At 32.6% G+C, this 20,440-nt stretch overlaps 2 protein-coding genes across 4 annotated transcripts; both read right to left on the reverse strand.

Annotated features, from left to right (window-relative positions):
- Window positions 1–4,105: 4,105 nt before the first annotated feature.
- Window positions 4,106–5,700, reverse strand: LOC141399874 (uncharacterized). The gene is made up of 4 exons (XM_073979219.1): window positions 5,555–5,700; window positions 5,274–5,491; window positions 4,384–5,211; window positions 4,106–4,326 (listed from the first exon to the last, which is right to left on the reverse strand). Exons 1-4 carry the CDS (start codon window positions 5,556–5,558, stop codon window positions 4,141–4,143), a joined length of 1,236 nt encoding a protein of 411 aa, XP_073835320.1. The 5' UTR covers window positions 5,559–5,700; the 3' UTR covers window positions 4,106–4,140.
- Window positions 5,701–8,754: 3,054 nt separating this feature from the next.
- On the reverse strand, window positions 8,755–19,410 carry LOC141399873 (uncharacterized). 3 transcript variants are annotated; one of them, XR_012412012.1, is made up of 7 exons: window positions 18,885–19,287; window positions 18,656–18,800; window positions 17,743–17,960; window positions 16,894–17,685; window positions 16,027–16,838; window positions 15,119–15,958; window positions 14,557–15,035 (listed from the first exon to the last, which is right to left on the reverse strand). XR_012412012.1 is itself a non-coding variant. In XM_073979218.1 (5 exons), exons 1-5 carry the CDS (start codon window positions 19,056–19,058, stop codon window positions 8,969–8,971), a joined length of 1,515 nt encoding a protein of 504 aa, XP_073835319.1. In that variant the 5' UTR covers window positions 19,059–19,410; the 3' UTR covers window positions 8,755–8,968. The 3 variants fall into 3 exon arrangements, 2 of the variants coding, with proteins under 2 accessions (XP_073835319.1, XP_073835318.1); XM_073979218.1 differs by lacking the exons at window positions 14,557–15,035; window positions 15,119–15,958; window positions 16,027–16,838; window positions 16,894–17,685; window positions 17,743–17,960 and adding exons at window positions 8,755–9,145; window positions 9,231–10,028; window positions 10,087–10,307 and having other exon boundaries at window positions 18,885–19,410; XM_073979217.1 differs by lacking the exons at window positions 16,894–17,685; window positions 17,743–17,960 and having other exon boundaries at window positions 16,027–16,244; window positions 18,885–19,212.
- Window positions 19,411–20,440: the final 1,030 nt, after the last annotated feature.

The raw sequence follows: 20,440 nt of genomic DNA on the forward strand, positions 1-20,440 counted from the left end.
TGGTATGTTTTAAGGTGTTGTTTAAGCGTTAAATAGTAATTTTAGGCTGACTCTAAGTGCTGTTGAGTTCAGAACAAGATGTTTACTGGCTTGTAAACAATATCTAAAAAAAACATTCTTGTGGTCCTTATTCTTTATTATGTTTCAAATTTGCAAAAAAAAGAACTATACCAACCATTTTTTATGATAAAACTTCTGTTCCACCGCAGTCTCATTCGTTGAGATTATGTATTAGAAACTGGTCTCTTGTTACAAATTAGTAAATGTCTATTGTATAAAAAAATGATTTTTCTGTCGTACTTTTATGTTTTGTTCTACCTTTCGAATGTTAATAAAACCAAGATTAATGAGCTTGATGTCAATATTTATATTTTATTTATTGCATATTATTTCCAATATTTCGAAATTACATTGAATTTCAACTTCAGGGATTATACTGCGCAACATTTTTAATGTGATCTTGTGCAAACAATTCGAACTGATGATTTTTTGAAAGTACAGACCCAAACGACTAGAAACCTTAGTTGGTTTTTGTTGTGTCAGATCCAGCTCGGATTTTATGGTTAACATGGTTAAATATTGAGTTTTTAAAGAAATTCGGCGTTATATCTGTGAAACCAATGCGGATCTTCTTCTGACCTCTGAGGCAAATTTGTAGATAAGGACAAGCATAAAATATTTGGAGAAATAATGAACTCGAAAAACTGCATTTATTGGCTCAAATTTCAAAATATATGCAAAAATTCCACAATTTTTATACATTTCGCACCGTATCTCCACAACCGTTAATTTTTTCTGAATATTTTCTTTTGGAAAAACATTCCCTGAAGTAAGCATTTTAGAGTTTCAGAATGTTCTAAAGAGTTGTTGAGAACTTTATTTGGAAGATTTTTGCAAAAGGTTACTTGGTTCAACTCCCAATAGTTTAGCCCATACTGACCAGAATTTCAGCAGTTATGTAAAATTTTCTATATTTTATAGATTTTGATGCCGTAGACGGAGTTTTTCTTATGTGGGTTTTTCAGAATATAAGTTCTTCTAGTACAGGGCTACAATATTGCTAAAGACAGCAAGGCCAAATTCTTATTCGTTTCTGAGATAAAGGCCTGATAAATGCAAAAACGTGTAGATTTAGCCCGGTTTAGATGAGGCCTTAAAATCCGAACTGGATCTGACAGGACAAAACCCTACTAGGGTTTTTGTAGTCTAAATATGTATTTTCAAAAAATTCATACTAGAAGTTGTTTGCATTTTCAGTGTTGCATAGTGTTACTCTTTGAATTGTATTTTGGGAATTATGGATACACATTTGTAGAAATGTTCCTTTTTCCTGCTTTGATAAAGGACTTTGTGACGACAAACGAAATCAAAAAAAAAAAAAAAAAAAACAAAAACTGATCGGAAACAGATTCTCTTCTTCGTCAAAATCTCAACAAGAATCAGTCGGCTTTGCGGACGGGAATATACCCTGAGTCTGTGTGAACTGAAGTTTTCATCTATGGACAGATCCAATATAAATAGATCCAAACAACCAAAATCCTTTAACCCAAAGCTATGTATTAGGAGATTTTCGGAATTGTGTAGCCATTTTCGGACGTATGAACTTGGCGACAAAATGTGGATTATATCATTGATCACAAGTGTTGCGGAGAAGGTACCTGAAGAAATGAACCGGACCGACATAGTTCATTTTGAAAGTAGATTTTATTTTGGAAGTCATTCCTTTTAACCGGACCGACATAGTTCATTTTGAAAGTAGATTTTATTTTGGAAGTCATTCCTTTTAAAATATTTTGCTCCCACCAATCATTTCAGTTCGTCACAGAATATTTTTCAGTTTTTTTTTCAGGAAATATGGACTTGCCCACGAAAAACACAATACCGTTTTAAACACAAGGAATACCTTCAGTAATCATTTCTAAAGATCCTCGAACAGACCTTAAACTGCATTTAACAACTATTTTGATGGTTTTACATTTGATGGTTCTTTACAGCTTTCGGGCCATTTTCTCTGAAAGTGTGGACTTGCCCCTGAAAAACTTGTACTGTAGTAATAGTGGCCCCGAGAACACTTGTTGCAAAAAAGGAAAGCGTTTCCAGAGAGGTCTTTTTATTTATTAATTTATTTATATCATATTTTTACTTATAACTAAATTATTAGCAAAAAGGAAGTGAAGCCATGACTACTTAGGTCTTCAGCTTACACTTATCCACTTATTTATTGTCGAGAAAGGTCTTAAACTGCACATCTCTGAACATTTTTGAAATACTGTGTGGAAGGTTACCGAAAGAATGGATTCATATGGTCCATCTTCGAAGTTGTTCAAAATTTGGACAAAATAAAACGAAGGCCAAATTTTGTACCGATCTGTTCGAGAATCATCGTGTCCTCCACCAAGACGTACGAACATAACTAAGTCGACTTCAAGTTTTCTGAAACAGATTTCTTCCAAACACACTTTGGCCCTAACACTATTATTTCGACGAGGATTATTTTGACTAAAGGCTGAGAGTATAAAAAATGTAGATTGGGAAACATTTTGTTCATGGATTTTTGATAAAAGAATGTATACATGTATTGATCTTGGATTGGACGCCAGAATTTCATTTTAAAAGAATTCAAGACTGGTTGCCAGAGTTTTCCTAGTTCCTGATCAATTTATGAGAAGATCCACGATCGGAAACCAAAATTTCTATAAGAGAAGTCCGACGATTGGACGCCAAAATAGTCTATTTATATGCACGATTGGGCAATAGAATTCGTCATTTACATACCCGCGATTAGGTGCTAGAATTTCATGATTGATAGACTCACTATTGCTCAGAATATTTTCTGTATCAAGGAAACCACTATCGGCCTTCAGAAATTCTTTGTGATAAGATCTACGATTGGACACCAAAATATCTTTAGGGAAATAACGATAGTTGGTTTCTTTATGACAATAAAAACGATTGGACACCTGAACTTCCGAAACTGAAAAATTGACTATACTGGAGTGGAAAATTGAAGCCTGAAACAAGGGGAAATTGGCCAAAAAATATACGCCATTTTAATTAAAAAATAGTAATGGAAATTATTTCATCAGTAAAATAAGCCTAAAATAAAGTTTATATCATTGCTAAATAACAAATTTTCTCTAACCTTAATTTTAAAAATTTTGGTCAGGTGGGCCCCCCCCCCCGAAATGAAATCCTGGCTACGTCCCTGCTTTACACATCCTAATATATCTACCAAATATAGATCAGGTTCGAATATGGACTATATTTGTCCACTCCATCCGGTACCTCCCACACAAAATTTCGGATAAGTTCACTTTAAGACCTGCTATCGAATCACTTTGATTTTCGTTGAATCAACTTACATTCGCTGCGTCAATTACGATGGTAAAAGTTTGTTCAGGGACAAGTCCATACTTTTTCAGAGAACAGGCCAAAGGGTGTAAAAACCGCCTATGGCACCTTCATGGTCTATGTCGGTCCATCCCTTTAAGTAGTTCCTCCGCAAAACTTTTGAACTTTAATTCTAATCAACATTTTTGTCGGTTCGCCCAAAATTTTGAAACCCCCTAAATACATACGTTTTTTGGGAAAAAAGTGTTTCAATTTACACAGGCTGAGGGTATATTTCTGTCGGCAAAGCCGACTGATACTTTTTTACTTGTTTTCATTTAAAAAGTAAAGGAACAGAGGGGTAAAATGTCATTCGAAGTTAGTATGTAGGTATCGTTCATTAATTGTTTGTACATTTGTGCCAATGTCGCCGCCTAGATTGGCTGTAGCTATGCGGTAATCTATATTTTATATCAGAGTCATTGAGGCATATACAATTGACCTTTTAATCTCTGATAATCATGACTCTTTTCAAAATCCACAAACCTTATTTTTAAACGCCTTTTAGACCACATACGTATACGATGATTAAGTGCATTATTTTGATTTATTTCACGTATATTGTATGAAAATGGCAGCTTAAATCCACCGTATTCTAAACATGCTGTTACTTCCGAATAGTGTCAGATGAATGTTATAGACTTCCCTGTCTCTACAGCTAAACCTTATTAATAAAATAAAACAGATTACCATACCATCCCATTACCATTAATCATTTTTAAATTAAATATTTAAGATTTATTATTATATTTATTGGATATCATACAACTCGTTTAGATATTTTACATACTCCCTAATGTGAACAATTCCCAGTTCGAACGTTGATACATGTAAATTCTCACCACAAACCCATTCAGAGTTTATAAAAGGATTGTGCAATTCCGTTATTAAGGTACTGCTGGCTGTTGCTGAATCGCTGGATCCAGATAGATGGTTCTAAAAAAATCCAACAACATTTTTTAAATGATAAATAATTCCCCCTTCACTACTTACCAACCAAAATTCATTACCCGGTAAGGCATTACCATCCCAGGCATATGAGATTACCAGTAACATATTTTCGAACTTTGTTCCCCTGAGTTTATCTCCAGGATTGCGATTTTCCATGAGGATACGTATACCACCCGAAGGATGTGATTTAGATGAAATTAGTGCATTATTTTTTAGATCTCCCCATTCGGGCATATCAAACCATGAGAAGTGTAGAACTGTAATATTATTAAGTTTCGCTAATAAATATTTTACACGCTGCTCAAAAGTTTCCAAGAAAATTTGTGTCTGTTGTGCAGCAATACGCCATGTACCTAAGCCAATACCCACAACATGTAGATAAGCCTGTTTATTTTCGAAGGCAGCTCGTTTTTGTGTCTCCATTAGGAGAGTATCAAAGGATATGGCATAACGTTTTTTCATGACTACATTATCGAATATTTCTTTAGAACCTGCTTTATAAACTTCACCAAATCGCCCATTATCCTTGGGAACTTCTGAATATAACAGACTAGGCTCCTCATAGAATTTTTGCCACAATTTACGTTTTTCTCTAAGAGATCTGTTGGGAATGATGTGTGACTTTAGTTTATTCCATAAGCTAAATTTTTTAGGCTCGCCATAGCCTCTTTGTACAGTATTCTGTTGGCGACTTATCACAATGTCTTGATAGTCCATTACAAGGGGTCTTTGAAAACGTGCTCCGATTAAACCTATCACAACAGCTTCGCGTTCTATTTTATTGAGGTCCTCTTCAATAATTGCACGATTTTGCCGGTTTCCATTGTTAATCAATTCCGTGTATGAGGAGATGGAGAGGAATGCCGAGAGCTAAAAAAGGAAATGGAAGATGTTTAAGATTGTAATACAGTTTAGTTTGTTGGTGGTCTTGCCTTTATTTCATCATAAGAAAGACAATTCCTTAAGGTTAATGGTTCTTTTTCTTTGTTCGAACCTATGCTGCTGTAACTTTCACCAGCTCCAGTTTCACCGCTAAGCAACAAATAAGCATCCATTTGTCCCACAAAAGAAACACATCGTTTTGTTAAAAGACGTTGTATAAAATCTTTTAAGGACATGTTGCCATAAAGTTCTTTCTCCTTGGGACTACCTAAATGTACAAAAGACAAAATGTTATTGCAACAGAATTTATTGTAAATTTAAATTTACATACACATTGGAATAAGAACATGATACTAATGGAACAATTGTATCACCTTCTTGATTTTAGCTAAAATAATTATACTCGTATGCATTGGAATATTGAAAACTTGTTTAAACAAATATACAGCTGTACAGTGCTCGACATATCAATGGAAACTAATAAATAAATAAATAAATAAATAAATAAATAAATAAATAAATAAATAAATAAATAAATAAATAAATAAATAAATAAATAAATAAATAAATAAATAAATAAATAAATAAATAAATAAATAAATAAATAAATAAATAAATAAATAAATAAATAAATAAATAAATAAATAAATAAATAAATAAATAAATAAATAAATAAATAAATAAATAAATAAATAAATAAATAAATAAATAAATAAATAAATAAATAAATAAATAAATAAATAAATAAATAAATAAATAAATAAATAAATAAATAAATAAATAAATAAATAAATAAATAAATAAATAAATAAATAAATAAATAAATAAATAAATAAATAAATAAATAAATAAATAAATAAATAAATAAATAAATAAATAAATAAATAAATAAATAAATAAATAAATAAATAAATAAATAAATAAATAAATAAATAAATAAATAAATAAATAAATAAATAAATAAATAAATAAATAAATAAATAAATAAATAAATAAATAAATAAATAAATAAATAAATAAATAAATAAATAAATAAATAAAAAAGTAAATAAATAAATAAATAAATAAATAAATAAATAAATAAATAAATAAATAAATAAATAAATAAATAAATAAATAAATAAATAAATAAACCGCTAAATATTTTTTGAAGCTTAAGATAAGACAAAATTTTACGAGACGGAGAAATGGACCTGGTCATTGAAAACAACTTTATAACAAAAAAAAAAAACATTGGTTTCCTAAAAATAGCACATCATAAAGGAATTAAATGTCAAATTAAAAGTTTTGTAAAGAAAATATTTTTCATTTCAAATTTTCATAGAACAAGAATCCAGCGCCAGGTCCAATTCTTCGACCCGTAAAATATTTGTTATATTTTAAACTTTAAAAATTGTCAAAAGGTATATTTACTAACAGCTAAAATAAACATTTGGCGTTTTTGAACACATTTTGGACTCAAATAATGTACACAAAAAACGCACCAATTTATGACATTATTTATTATTTTTTAATAAGTTTTAACAAATAATGTCCCATATAAGTCAATATTTTATATTATTAAACACATTTTGTGTAAAACTTACATTTTTTCAATATAATCCTAAAAGATACTACAAAATGAGAGTTTCTTGAAATGAAGCGTGTTTTCAAGAAACCCTCATGACATCCTATGCCACGAAATGATCACATACAGGAATGAGAAAGGGCCTTTGATTCAACTCTGATTCTTTTCACTTATAGAAAAGCTATCCAATGATAAGCAGATAGGTGAAGTGAGTTTTAAGTTTGTGGACCGGGGTTAAGACTTTTTTACAACCTGATATCCCTGTATCATAGCGTAATGAGTTTCTACATAAGATTACATAAAACCTTAATTATAAGGTGATTCTATGAAAAAACCTCATTTTAAAATTTGAATTTATCAGAATTATGGGCAGTTTTTTGAAGTCACTGTAAGCAGATATATAATTGAAAATAAACTTAAGAGCAGAGCTGCTCATTTTTGAAAAGACAGTATACTCAGCGATCCCACTGAGTTGTCTTTGCATTTGCTTTTCTCCCTCACGTGCACTAGTGTGAACAAAACATCACCCTGCAAACTTTTTTTTTTTTAAATTTTCAATCACTTAAAGATAACCTGGGATTCGCGGGGAAGATCAATTCAATCGAGGGAGAGCGCACCTAATGATCTTCGCGAATCCCCAACATAAATTAACTTCCAGAGGAAGAATCGCAAATGAATCATCTGGAAGAACTTTAGAAGATTAAAATATAAAGTAAAAAGGATAGAATTATTTTTTGAGTTTTGTTTTTCATTTGTTGCCTTGTTGCTGTTGTAGCAGCATTTAATGCTGGGTTGGCAGCCGCTGGCCGAAACACCATGGTTCGGGGTCAATCCGGTACGAAAGAACCCGCTGCTGTGCGATTTGTTGTCTTTGAGTTTTATTACCCCTTTTATTTTCTTTTCTGCCTTGTTATGATTTTTAATTATTACTTATGTTGTTGGTGGTTAGTTATACTGCTTCCTCATTCACTTTGTTGTCTTTCTAGTTAAACTCGGCAAAACCTGGGCATGCGGCGTTGTGTTTGTCAATTCTCATAATATTATGTGTGACATTTATATCAAAGTTCAGATGAAAGTGTATATGAGAATTATATACAACCAAATCAAAAATGACAGTGACAATCATCTCTTGCTCTTCCAGAAGAGTATTCTAAGAAAAAATGTAAACAATCGCCCAATGATCGCCGTTGGGAATCACAGAAGATTAATCTGATTAATTTTGAGAAATGTTTGCAGGGGAATAATTAAAAATAATAACAAGGCAAAAAAGAAAACAAAGGGGGGTAATAAAACTCAAAGACAACAAATGAAAAAAAAAACAAAACCCAAAGAATAATCTTCTAAAGATGATTTTCATTTCATACATTTATTTAAAAAAAATATTTGTTAAAATCGGCTTGTGCGTGATTTTTTTCAAAAACGTTATTTTAGTGGTTAATAGGGAAAAGTTCATTCATCCGTGCTACAGGAAATAATTTTTGAGAAAAAATGTCGAAAAGTCATAACCCTATTGTGCACCTTCCATTTGTTGAATACATACAGCCCTCTTCCCTACAACGTGAAAGTTAATAAGCTTTATATTGTGAATTTTTTACGAGTACATACTTCCAAAAAAGCAATTGCCTTCAAAATGCTTATGAAGATGATGGAAGACAAGGCAATAAATTAAAGAAATTGAGTCAGTCAACATCGCAGAAATTATGCCAAAGATCAATAGGAACTTGATATATTGAAAGGTGGAGGTTAAAAATGAATGCGTTGGAAAGTCAATACTTAGTTCGATTTATAAAAAATGTGTATGTTGGTTCGAGCCTAGGATCGGGAATCCCCAACATATGGGAAATGTAACATTTTCGATATTTCGGTCTATTGCTGCCTATTTTGAGGAGCTTTCTCCAATCTGTCAATGTGAAACATGAACTTGAATTATAACTTATTAAAATGGTAACAAGATTAAACAAGAATTTCTTTTGAGCCACATACATTTTTATTAATAATTTATAATAATAATTTCAATAACAGTTATTATTAGATTAGGCACAAGAACACAAATATATAATGGCGGGCGTGACGCTCCCTGGACGAAGATTCCTCCCAGTCAATCTGGTGCATTGAAACTGCGTTCATATTGATTGAATTCGATATTCTCTTCAATGCCCAAGCGACTTGTCTCTGTAGCTACAATAATTGTTGTGATATCTTTTCAACATAATCACGAATATGCAGAGTTGCTCCACCAGTAGCTATGTGTAAATTATCACCACATATCCAATTGGTATTAATGTATGGATTGTGAAGTTCTGTAATTAGGGTACTACATGCTGTCGATGGATCATTAGAGCCAGACAAGGAACCCTGCAAATACACACATACATACATATACAAACACATGGTACATAAGTAATGAGAATAACATGTTATTTCTCCATTCAATACTCACAAACCAAAATTCATTACCCGGCAATGCATTACCATCCCATGCATAGGAAATCACCAGTAACATATTTTCGAATTGCCCCTTCAATTTATCAGCCGGATTGCGATTACACATTAAAATGTGTATACCTCCCAGCGGATGTGTTGTAGATTCAATGAAACCATTGTGTTTCAAATCACGCCATTCGGTCATGTGGAACCAGGAGAAATGTAGTGCTCCAATATTATTTAATTTGGGCAGCATATTCTGGACTCTTTGAGAAAATGTTTCTAGAAATATTTTATTTTGATGTGAAACCTTTTTCCAAACACCTAGGCCTATGCCCACAATGTGAATATAGGCCTGCTTTTGGCATTTCTCTGCTCGACTTTGGGCCTCCATAAGTAGCGTATCAAAGCTTATGGCATAACGTTTTTTCATTAATAGGTTATCAAATATTTCTCCAGATGGACATTTGTAAAATCTTGGACTTCTATCCTCTATGACTTGTTCATAGAGCGAATCCTTTTCTTCATAGAATTTTTGCCATAATTTACGATATTCAAATTTGACTTTTGAACAGTTCAATGGTGTTTCAGATTGGTCTCCGACATATCCATTTTCTTTGGTATTTTGCTGTGATGAAATAATGACATCTTCATACTCCATATAAAGGGGTCTTTCGAAACGTGCTCCAATCAAACCCATTACTATTCCCTCTCGTTCAATTTTAGTTAAATCCTTTTCAAATTCACCATCATTATAACGATTGCCGTCGTTTAGTAGCTCCGTGAAAGACGAAATGGAGAGAAAAGCTGAAAGCTGTGGTCACGCATTATTCACTTTGCACTGTTCAATGTTAAGTATCCCATAATCTTACCTTAATCTCATTGTAGGAAATACAATTTTGTAGTGTTAGAGGTTCTTTCTCATTTGGAGTACCAATTTGGGGATAATCTGTATAGCCCTCCCCACTTTGTCCCGTAATAAGCTTATAAGAATCATAGCCACCGACAAAGGCAACACAGCGCTTATCCAATAGACGTTGAACAAATTCGCTGAGACCTATGCCTTTATAAAGTTTTTGTTCCAGCGGATAGCCTAAAATGCATCGATTAGTTAGAAGTAGAATTGAAAGCTCTAAACTTTTGATATATAATGTAGAGAATAGGCCTGTTCGATACTTATATACATCGTTCGATACTCTTCACATCTGTCCGTTTCATTATCCTCCGAATCAAAAAATGCTTTTGCCTTGGGAGATTATTCTCCGATTCTTCTATGAATGTAACCTATTTCACAGAAATTTTTATTTTAAGAGTTTTACTTCTCTTTTTTAGTGTGAAATTAAATAAAAAGAGCGTTGATAAGTGATTTTTGCTTCTTATTTATTGTGTAAACTTCAATGAATACAAGTTTGTCAAAAATTCGTTATAAAGAGGATATTTTGTGTGAGAATTTCCACTTGAGCCTTAAAATCAATTCGTTATAGAGAAGTTCGTTATAAAGAAGTGAAAATGGGCGGAAAAAAAGTTGTGTTTTCATTTTTAATCGCTATAGAGAAAAATTCGTTATAGAGAAGTTCGACAAACCGAAGTTTGCAAAAAGTAAACAATGTAAAGCAATTGTTGCGTTCATAAACGTGGTAAAATGACATGTTTTTTTTGACAAAGTCAATGTTTCCACACATGTTTACTTTGTCTTCATATTAGATTGTCAAAAGTTGCAATGCAAATGTTGCATTTATGCATTGAGCCAATAATTCCATTTTAATTTTTATTAATTTTCTCGTTTAGAGTTAAGCTTGAAAAAGGAAAGCCAAGGACTCGAACACACACAATCACCAAGTTATGTGGAATGGCTTCTCTGTCCTAGAACTTTTGGTTTTCAAATGCAAATGTGTTTTTATACAATGACAAATATTTGGCCGTTGAATTGTATTTCTTCATGACAAACGCTTTTTTTGCGCTGCCTTTCAACGGCCAAATATCCGTTATTGTATAAAAACATATTTGCATTTGAAAAACCAAAAGTTCTAGGACAGAGTAGCCATTCCACAGTCAATATGTCTGACATAATTTGGTGACTGTGTGGGTTCGAGTCCTTGGCTTTCCTGTTTCACTTGCAAAAAATTTCAATCATCAAGCTTAACTCTAAACGAGAAAATTAATAAAAAAATCGACTTCTTGATTTTTATTTTGGCTTTAGGTCAGAAAATAAAAACAATATGTTTTGTTTTTTATTTAATTTTTATTTTTCCAATATTTCGACTTTCTCCGAAAGTCATCATCAGGGACTTTAAATTAAAAAAGAACAAATAACAATCGTTATATAAATATTAAACAAAATATTTTAACAATAATTACATTTTATTTTTATCTCTTTAACAACCGTCGAGTATGCACATCTTATTTTGGAAACGAGTATTTTTCAACTAAAACTTTTTGTGTTTCTCTATTGCATTTCTGTAAATTTGTGCACAGTGTTCGGTATCCATTTTATAGTTTATCCGATTTTCCACTGGCACATTTATGATATGAAGCATTTCAAGCATGAATCTTCGTTTATAGTTTCTTTCTTGTGTTAAAATTTCAACATCTTTAAAGTTGGGCGTGTGTCCTGTGGTTGCACAGTGTGCCGCAAGAGCCGTTTTTTGTTCAAGTGGTTTGCCTTTGTTCTTATGGTCTGACTTGTGACCACTTATCCTAGTTATACCCTATACCACAATGTGGAAAAGGGTATAATAAGTTTGTTTTCCCAAAAATTCATGTAACGCCGCGAAATATTCGTCGTAGACCCCTCATGTGGTATACCAAACTTCATATCTCGACGAGATAAAGCGATTTAGCGATGTGTGTCCGTCCGTCCGTCCGTCTGTCCGTCCATTAAAAATTGTAATCAAGCTAGAGGCCGCAATTATGGACCGATTGTCACGAAATTTAGTATGGAGGTCGGGTTTGGACCAGAATAGAACTGATTAGTTTTTGGCGATGATCGTGAAATGTTAAAGGGATGAAATGGACCAAAAACAAAATTTTTGCTCGATTTTGTAGCCGCTCTGTAGGTCGCAATAATAGTCCGATCGGCGCGAAATTTTAAACGTAGTTTTGGTTTGAGATGAAGAAGTAGCGTGCAAGTCAACGGTATGATCGGATAATATTTAGCGGGTTAAATTGATCAAAACTTTTGTGTGAAAATTGGTAAAATTTCTAATGCACATCTTATAACAGCTAGCCCGGAAAGCTAGTGCACAGGGATAGTGGTATAGGGTATCACATGGTCGGCCCCGTCCGACTATAGTCTGTTCTTACTTGTTTTTAATTTATTTTTTGTTGTGCCAACATATACCTGAGGGCATACGTTGGACGAGTCACCATTGCATTTTATTTTATATACGACGTTAGATTTTTCGTCCTTAGGAATCTTCGTTTTCGTCTTGCTAAAAAAGTTGTTGTTTGTATTATTGCTTTTCAGGGCTAAATGATATCGTTTGTTGTCATATAGGTTTGAATGAGAAAACCTTTCTGAAAACCCAGGCACATAAGTGAAACGTTTATATGTCTTGACTTCTTTTTGTTCTTTGTTGTCGATTCTTGTATTTGTTACGTGTTTAATTAGACTATTAATCATGTTGGAAGGAAAGTCATTCATTTTCAATATTGTTCTGATTTTGTGTTTGTTTTTGGTATGGAACTTGTGATCACTGATGTTCAAAACTCTTCTTATAAAGTTTGTCGCTGTGTTGATTTTTATTCCTCGTGGGTGTTTGGAATGATAATTTATCAATCTTCCCGACGCTGTTGGCTTTTGATACCAATCCAAGAAAAGCTTCTTGCCTTGTCTATGCACAATAGAATCCAGGTATGGCAAACGATTGTCAGTTTCACTTTCCATTGTGAACTGTATTTGTTTATTATACGAATTTAAAATATTTATTGTTTTGTCGACTTGGTCTTTGTGTATTACACAAAATATGTCATCGACATATTTTGTTAAAATTCGTGGTTTTACCTCGAGTTTTGTCATTGTTTCATCCAGTAGTTTTTCCATTATGATATCTGCTATAATTGGGGAGATGGGGGAACCCATAGGCATTCCTTTTAGCTGTTCAAATATTTTATCATCATAAATAAAATATCTGGAATCCTTAATGCACAATGTTAAAATATCAATAAAGATATCTTGTGGGATATTTGTGTGTTGTTCTATTATGTTCCACTTTTCTTTTATAGTTTTTATTGCCAGGTTTACTGGAACGCTAGGAAACAAGGATATTACGTCAAAGGAAATTAACATTTCAGAGTCATCAATGTATTGATTGTTAATCCTGTATTTAAACTCTACCGCATCCTTTATATTGTATTTCGATTCCAATGTTAGTACTTTTAGTATTGATGACATATATTTTGAAAATTCGTACGTCGGCGAGTTAACGAAGGAGCATATTGGTCTTAAGGGAATACCATCCTTATGGATCTTGGGGAGTCCATATATTTTTGGTGGTACCGAGGTTCTATTTATTAACTTGTTTCTTTCCATATCATTAATTATGTTCGAATCAAACAACTTTATAATTAATTTATTGCATTTATCCTGTAGTACCGTTGTGGGGTCTTTTCTCAGACGCCTGTAGGTGCACATGTCCATAAGTATTTGTTGCATTTTTGTTTCATAGTCCTGTTTCGTCATAGCCACTGTCTTACCACCTTTATCCGCATTAAGTATTAAAACATGTTTATTTTCCTTTAGGAATTTATTAGTTTGTCCCACTGTATCCAAAATTAAGCGATCTCTTTTTCCCAATACATTACTTCTCATATGGTCATTTATAAGTGTTTTTAAGTTAACACGAGAGATCTCTTGTTGTTCTTTGCTCTCTATAGTCTGTATACAGTCCTCTCCCTCTGATATTACATTGAACAGGGGAAACGTTGTCCTTGTTGTTGGTAACGAAAACTTTGGTCCAAGTGAGAGCAACCATTCAACATTTGTGGGTACGTGAGTATTTGTGGTGTTAACAAACCACTCTCTGTTGTGTTGTGCATTGAGTTCTCGATGTTGTTGTCGTTTTAGTGTGTTTAGCTTTTTGATGTGTATTTCTTTTTGTTTTGAGATTTGAGTTTGGAGAATTATATTCTCACTCTCTAGAAATGAAGTTAAATCCTCTCTTTGTAAGAGAGTAGTGAGTTGATTTTTGGTGTTACTTAAAATTTCTTTTGTAAGATTTGTAAGATTAAAAATTATCTTCGCCCTAAAATGCAAAATTTAAAAAATTTCATTTTTCCTTTCCCTTCCTTTCTCTTGTTCTATCATAAGATAGGACAACCTTCCATAATAAATAGCACATTAATTAATTTTTTAATTTTTAATATTTTTTTAACCATTTATTATGTATGTATATAGGTAACATACAGTACATGAACACATACAACGATTTCACTGTAGATATGATACAGATAGAGTAGCTTCTTGACAACTAAAATACGACACATGAATTTCGCATACTTTTTATAAAATTTAAACAATAATAGTATGACATTTTAAACACACAACTCTTTTAAATCTAATATGCGTAATTATATCCAAAACATTGTCTACTGATCATGATAACCATGAATTGGTTAGCATAGCCGCATAGACATACTATTGTCATTGATTTGCATAATTGGCCTTCTTCACATAATCGCTAATATGAATGACGCCGTATTTATCACTTGCAATATGCAGATTTTGACCGCATACCCATTTCGTGTTAATGTGAGCATTATGCAGTTCGGTAATCAAAGTACTGCTGGCCGTTGAAGAATCACTGGAGTCTCCCAAGTGTTTCTGGAAGATAAATTGAATGGAAATGGTTTTAAATTCTCTGCACAAGCCATGCATTTCATTTTCAATAAGTATAAGCTACTAACCTGCCAAAATTCATTACCCGGTAGGGCATTACCATCCCAAGCATAAGATATAACCAAAAGCATATTTGCAAAGTCAGGTTCCATTAGTTTATCAGCTGGATTACGATTTGCCAGAAAAGTTCTAATGCCACCCAGCGGATGTGCTGGTGATGCTATGAAACCATTGTGTTTCAAATCTCCACATTGGTCCACTCCGAACCAGACGAAATGTAAAACTCCAATGTTATTGAGTTTGGGTAAGAGTTCCAAAACTCGTTGATGGAAAGTTTTCAAGAAAATGTCAGTTTGTTGTGCAGCAATGCGCCACACACCCAATCCTATGCCAACAATATGAACATATGCTTGTTTATTTAAATGGGCTGCCCTTGCTTGGGCCTCCAGTAGCAACGTATCAAAAGAAATAGTAAAACGTTTTTTCATTGCAACATTATCGAAAATTACACTTGAATTGGAATTTCCAATATCAACAAATCGTTTATTGTCCACCTTGACCTTAGTGAAAAGGTAGCTAGGTTGCTCATAAAATTTCTCCCATATTCTACGATATTCCCTAAATGGAAGAACTTCGAGATGCACATTTTTGTTAAAGATTCGTTTGGAAAGGAAATCAAAGTAAGAAGTTCCAGAAGCATAACCTCTTTCCTTGTTATTTTGTTCAAAACTAATAACAATGTCCTGATAATCCATAACAAATGGTCGTTGGAAACGGGAACCAATTAAACCAATGACCACACCTTCACGTTCGATTTGGTTTGGATCTTTTTCAATAATGGCCATGTTTTTACGAGTTCCATTGTTGATTAGTTCACAATGCGATGAAACCGAAAGAAAAGCTGAAAGCTAAAAAATGATTGAAAACTTGACATACATATGTAGATTGTATTTGGAACTTCGAAAAGCTGGCTTACCTTTACTTCATCATACGACAGACAATTGCTTAATATCAATGGCTCCTTTTCTTCATCTGTGCCAATTAGATCATAATCGAAACCATATCCTGTTTTGCCATTAAGAAGCATATACGCGTCCATGGGCCCAACAAATGCAACACATCGTTTTGTTAATAGACGTTGTATAAAATCTTCCAAGGTCATATTTTTATAGAGGGTCTTTTCTTTCGTATGGCCTGGGCGTAGCATTTAAAATGTTTTTATAGAAGTAAATAGATTTTTTCAAAGTGTTCATCTTCATACGAAAACAAATTCATAAAAATAACGTATGGAAAACAGTATTTCCTACGAGCAACCCAGATGGTAGAAGGGGAGACTGTTCTCATATCAAAAAGTGATGTTCGATTCTATTTCTGGCTCAAAGATATGGAATCTACTTCTCATTGAAGAAGTGCCTAACAAAGTTTATTGTCATTTATAAAGAACTATTACATGGCTTTAAGAATGCAGGGTTTACACAGAGGTGTTTAGCGACATTTGGTCGGTTCCAGAACTGCAAGAATCTACTAATGTTTACTATTTTTTTGATATCATAAAGGAAAAAAGTTTTTTCTTTTCTACAAAGTGTTTTTTATTTTCTTTTCTCTCTCTCTCTCTTAATCTGGTTTTGTCTTTTTCACATAATCTGCAATATGTATGACACCATAATTTTCACTGGTAATGTGTAAATTATCGCCATTTACCCACTTATCATTGATGTGGGGATTATGAAGCTCTGTTATTAGAGTACTACAGGCAGTAGACGAATCTCCAGTGGATTTTAACATTTTCTGTAAAAAAATAATTCTTTATATAAAGAAATATAAAATCTAGTTTAATACGTACCATCCAAAATTCATTACCCGGCAAAGCATTGCCATCCCAAGCATATGAAATAACTAAAAGTCTACGTTTATTGCCATTGGTTTTAAGTTTATCAGCTGGATTTCGTTTGGATATGTAGCATGTAATGCCTCCCGACCGATGAGTTTCTGATTTGAATATCTTGCCATGTCTGAATTCAGCCCATTCATTCAGTTGAAACCATGAAAAATGCAAAACATCAATGTAATGAAGTTTTGGCAATAAATATTTAAGACGCTGGCTAAATGTTTCCAAAAATATTTTCTCTTGTTGCTCAGCGGCATTCCAAACACCCAAACCAATACCAACAACATGTATATAAGCCTGCTGACCAGCAATACGAGCACGTTCATTGCTCTCCAATAACAAAGTATCGAATGAAATGGTATAGCGTTTCTTCATTATTAAATTATCGAAAATATCACACTGATATTTAGTTGGACCGAAACGTCGATTATCCAATTTCGTGTTGGTAAAAAGTTGATCAGATTCCTCATAAAAGCGATTCCATATTTTCCTGTAGCTGGCCTTATTTGAATTTGGATGCTCATGTGGTGCTAAACCGTAACCGTTTTCTTCAGTATTTTGGGTTTTTGTTATAATTATATCTTGAAATTCCATAACATATGGTTGATTTAGTCGGGCCCCAATTAGACCCACAACTATACCTTCTTGTTCTATGAGGGATTTGTTCTTTTCAATTACTCCACAATTTTGACGATTACCATTGTTGATCAGTTCTGAGTAGGATGAAACTGACAGTAATGCGGAAAGCTAAAACATGTATATTATTTTTTTTCGCATTTCCCACATGGTTTTAATTGGACTTACCTTAATTTCATCATAACTTAGAACATGTTTTAGTGTTAAAGGGAATTTTTCTTTTGGGGTTCCCACATCTCTGAATCCACCACCACAACCGCGATGACGTGTTAATAATAAGAATTTATCATTTCTGCCAATAAAACTTGCACAACGCTTTTGTAAAAGACGTTGTATGAATCCACTTAAAGTTAGATTCTGATACAATTCCTTTTCAATTGAATTCCCTAAAACGAATGAACAAAACTAGCAGTTCTAAATAAGATGGCATGGACTACAGGGTTCTAAAGAGATGGGTTGTTAAAAAGGTATCCATGAATTCTATATTTTAAAATTTTGTTATGTTCATACGTGGAAAAAAGTGGAAATAATTGGAAAGCAAACGCAAAGAAATGCACTAAATAATGTATCCAGCTACCTTCTGCCAACAATAAACACACTATAAAACAAACAAACAAACAAACACACTATAAACAAACTATAAAAAAACATTTAGCTGTTTATACCCCACCACCAATTCCTCCATTAAAAATATATACTGAAATTGTATTGACTTTCCAACTTTTTTGAGTTTTCGGGTTTGAGTCACTTGACCGCAGAGAATTTGAGTAATCCGTCGTCTATAAATTCATTAGTCTATGGTTTTGTTTTTTTTTTCGTTTTAGAATTAATATTAAAAAAACTTCCGCTCGACAGTTGGAAAGATAAGTGGTATAAATTCAACAAAAGTTATAAATATGAATCATGTTCATTCAATGTTGGGTCAGAGAACACGTCAATCCATATAACTTTCGATTAAAAGTTGGTTGGGTTGGTTTGCTGGGCAATGTGTGTGCTTTACTGATGACGGTGGAGAGCACATGTGGAACAAAGATTGCACCGGCACTATATATAAAAAAATGTTGTATTGTTATTAACTTACCATACTGGCATTTATATTCCAAAAAATCCAAATACAATTGCAATACCCTTTCATGTATTACTGGATAAGCTGAGGCAATTTGTTTTTTAATGTGGGGATAACGATCCTTGGGTTGGCTCATAACTCTACAGTTGTTGGAGCCAAACTGCATACATACGGGTGGGTATTTAGGAGTAAAACAATGAATGTTAAACTATGTTTCCTACCATTTGGAATGACAATTACTCACCTCTAAGGGAAATTCTGAAGACTTCTTCATAAATGCCTCAATATCCACTTCAGTGTTTTCCGGCTTTTTAATATTTTCACATTGTTTCAAAAGTTTCTTGCCGAATTCACTTAACATTAGACCGGTACCGGCTTTAGGCCATACCTGTTCAAATTGCGGACCAAATATTGACATTTTCTTACTTCTTTGTGGACTGTAGTGATGAAATTAATAAAATAATAATCTTATGTTGTGCTTCGTTGCGCTTTATGTTTTTGTGTCTTTACGAATACGTGGACGGGGGTAATATGAGTAGTTCGGCGTATTCCAACAAGTTTGTTTTGTTTACTTTTTCAAGTTTTATATTTATATTTTAGTACCGAAAGTCAAAAAGCTTCTTATCTGCTGTTTTGCTGAGAGAGCGTCTTTCTGTTGTTATAAACGTATTAGTGAAAGCTTAAGAACAGTCAAACTCATTTACAGCGAACGGGTGAATACGGTGGCGAATATCAAAAAAAATCTTTGTTGTCAATATATGAAAGAAAAACTAAATTGAAAGCAGTAAAAAGTTACACAATTTTAAGTAAAATAATAAAAAAGATAAATAACAAAATAATAAAACAATTAATAAATGAAGGATACACAATAGGTTTGTCCTTGTACTTTCTCAGTAAATATTACTCAGTAAAGGCCTGCGTACATAAGCTGCCTTGCCTGCTTACCTTGCTTACTTCTGATAAAAGAATAAAAAAGAAAAGGGCAACCCAGTTCGAAATTTCCTCGGCCTTCTTTATTCTTTTATTTTGTCAAAAATGAAGCAGGAAAGCAAGGTAATCAGGCAGAGCAGCTTATGTACGCAGGTCTTAACTTCTTTTTAGAGAGTTAAGAATTTTATACCCTTTTAAAGGAAAAAAGTAAAAAGACAACATTCAGTAAAAATATTCAATTTGATTAATATTTACGATTATGATATTTGAATATTTCAAACTTTTGACAACTGCCTAAAGCTACAAAATGTTACTGAACAAAATTCCTTCAGTAAAAATTATAAGTTCTAAGTAAAAAAAAATGTCAAAACAAGTTTCTCAATTCATTCTCTTTTACTGAACATTTATGTAAAAAACAACATTCAGTAATAACTATTACAAATTATCGAGTACGCAGACACACTTATTCAGTACAAATTTTCAATTTGATTAATATTGACGATTATGATATTTGAATATTTTAAACTTTTGTTAACTGCCAAACTTTTGTCAAAGCTACAAAATGTTACTGAACAAAATTCCTTCAGTAAAAATTATAAGTTCTCAGTAATAAAAATTTCAAAACAAGTCTCTCAATTCATTCTCATTTACTGAACATTTATGTAAAAAACAACAACGCAGACACATTTAATATTTGTAATGTTTTTCGACAAAAATCAAAAAATCAATGAAAAATTGACCATCGGCAGATTAAAAAATATCTGATCGAACTTGCTATGTTCGATGTGAATAATAAACCGCTTTTCCAAACGGATTGGTAGATTGGTAAAATCATTTGACCGTTTTTAACATTTTCTTAAATGTTGGTTT

Source organism: Musca autumnalis, unplaced genomic scaffold (genome assembly GCF_047663935.1).
Source record: "Musca autumnalis isolate F117 unplaced genomic scaffold, ASM4766393v1 scaffold_3, whole genome shotgun sequence".
Lineage (NCBI taxonomy): Eukaryota > Metazoa > Arthropoda > Insecta > Diptera > Muscidae > Musca > Musca autumnalis.

Coding starts and splice junctions, on each gene's coding strand:
- LOC141399873 (XM_073979217.1), bottom strand. CDS start 19,058: ATGTCAATATTTGGTCCGCAATTTGAACAGGTATGGCCTAAAGCCGGT. Junction 16,245..18,655: donor GGAATATAAATGCCAGTATG/GTAAGTTAATAA, acceptor TGCTACGCCCAG/GCCATACGAAAGAAAAGACC. Junction 15,036..15,118: donor CGGGTAATGAATTTTGGCAG/GTTAGTAGCTTA, acceptor TTTATCTTCCAG/AAACACTTGGGAGACTCCAG.
- LOC141399874 (XM_073979219.1), bottom strand. Junction 5,212..5,273: donor TTTCTTATGATGAAATAAAG/GCAAGACCACCA, acceptor TTCCTTTTTTAG/CTCTCGGCATTCCTCTCCAT. Junction 4,327..4,383: donor CGGGTAATGAATTTTGGTTG/GTAAGTAGTGAA, acceptor GGATTTTTTTAG/AACCATCTATCTGGATCCAG.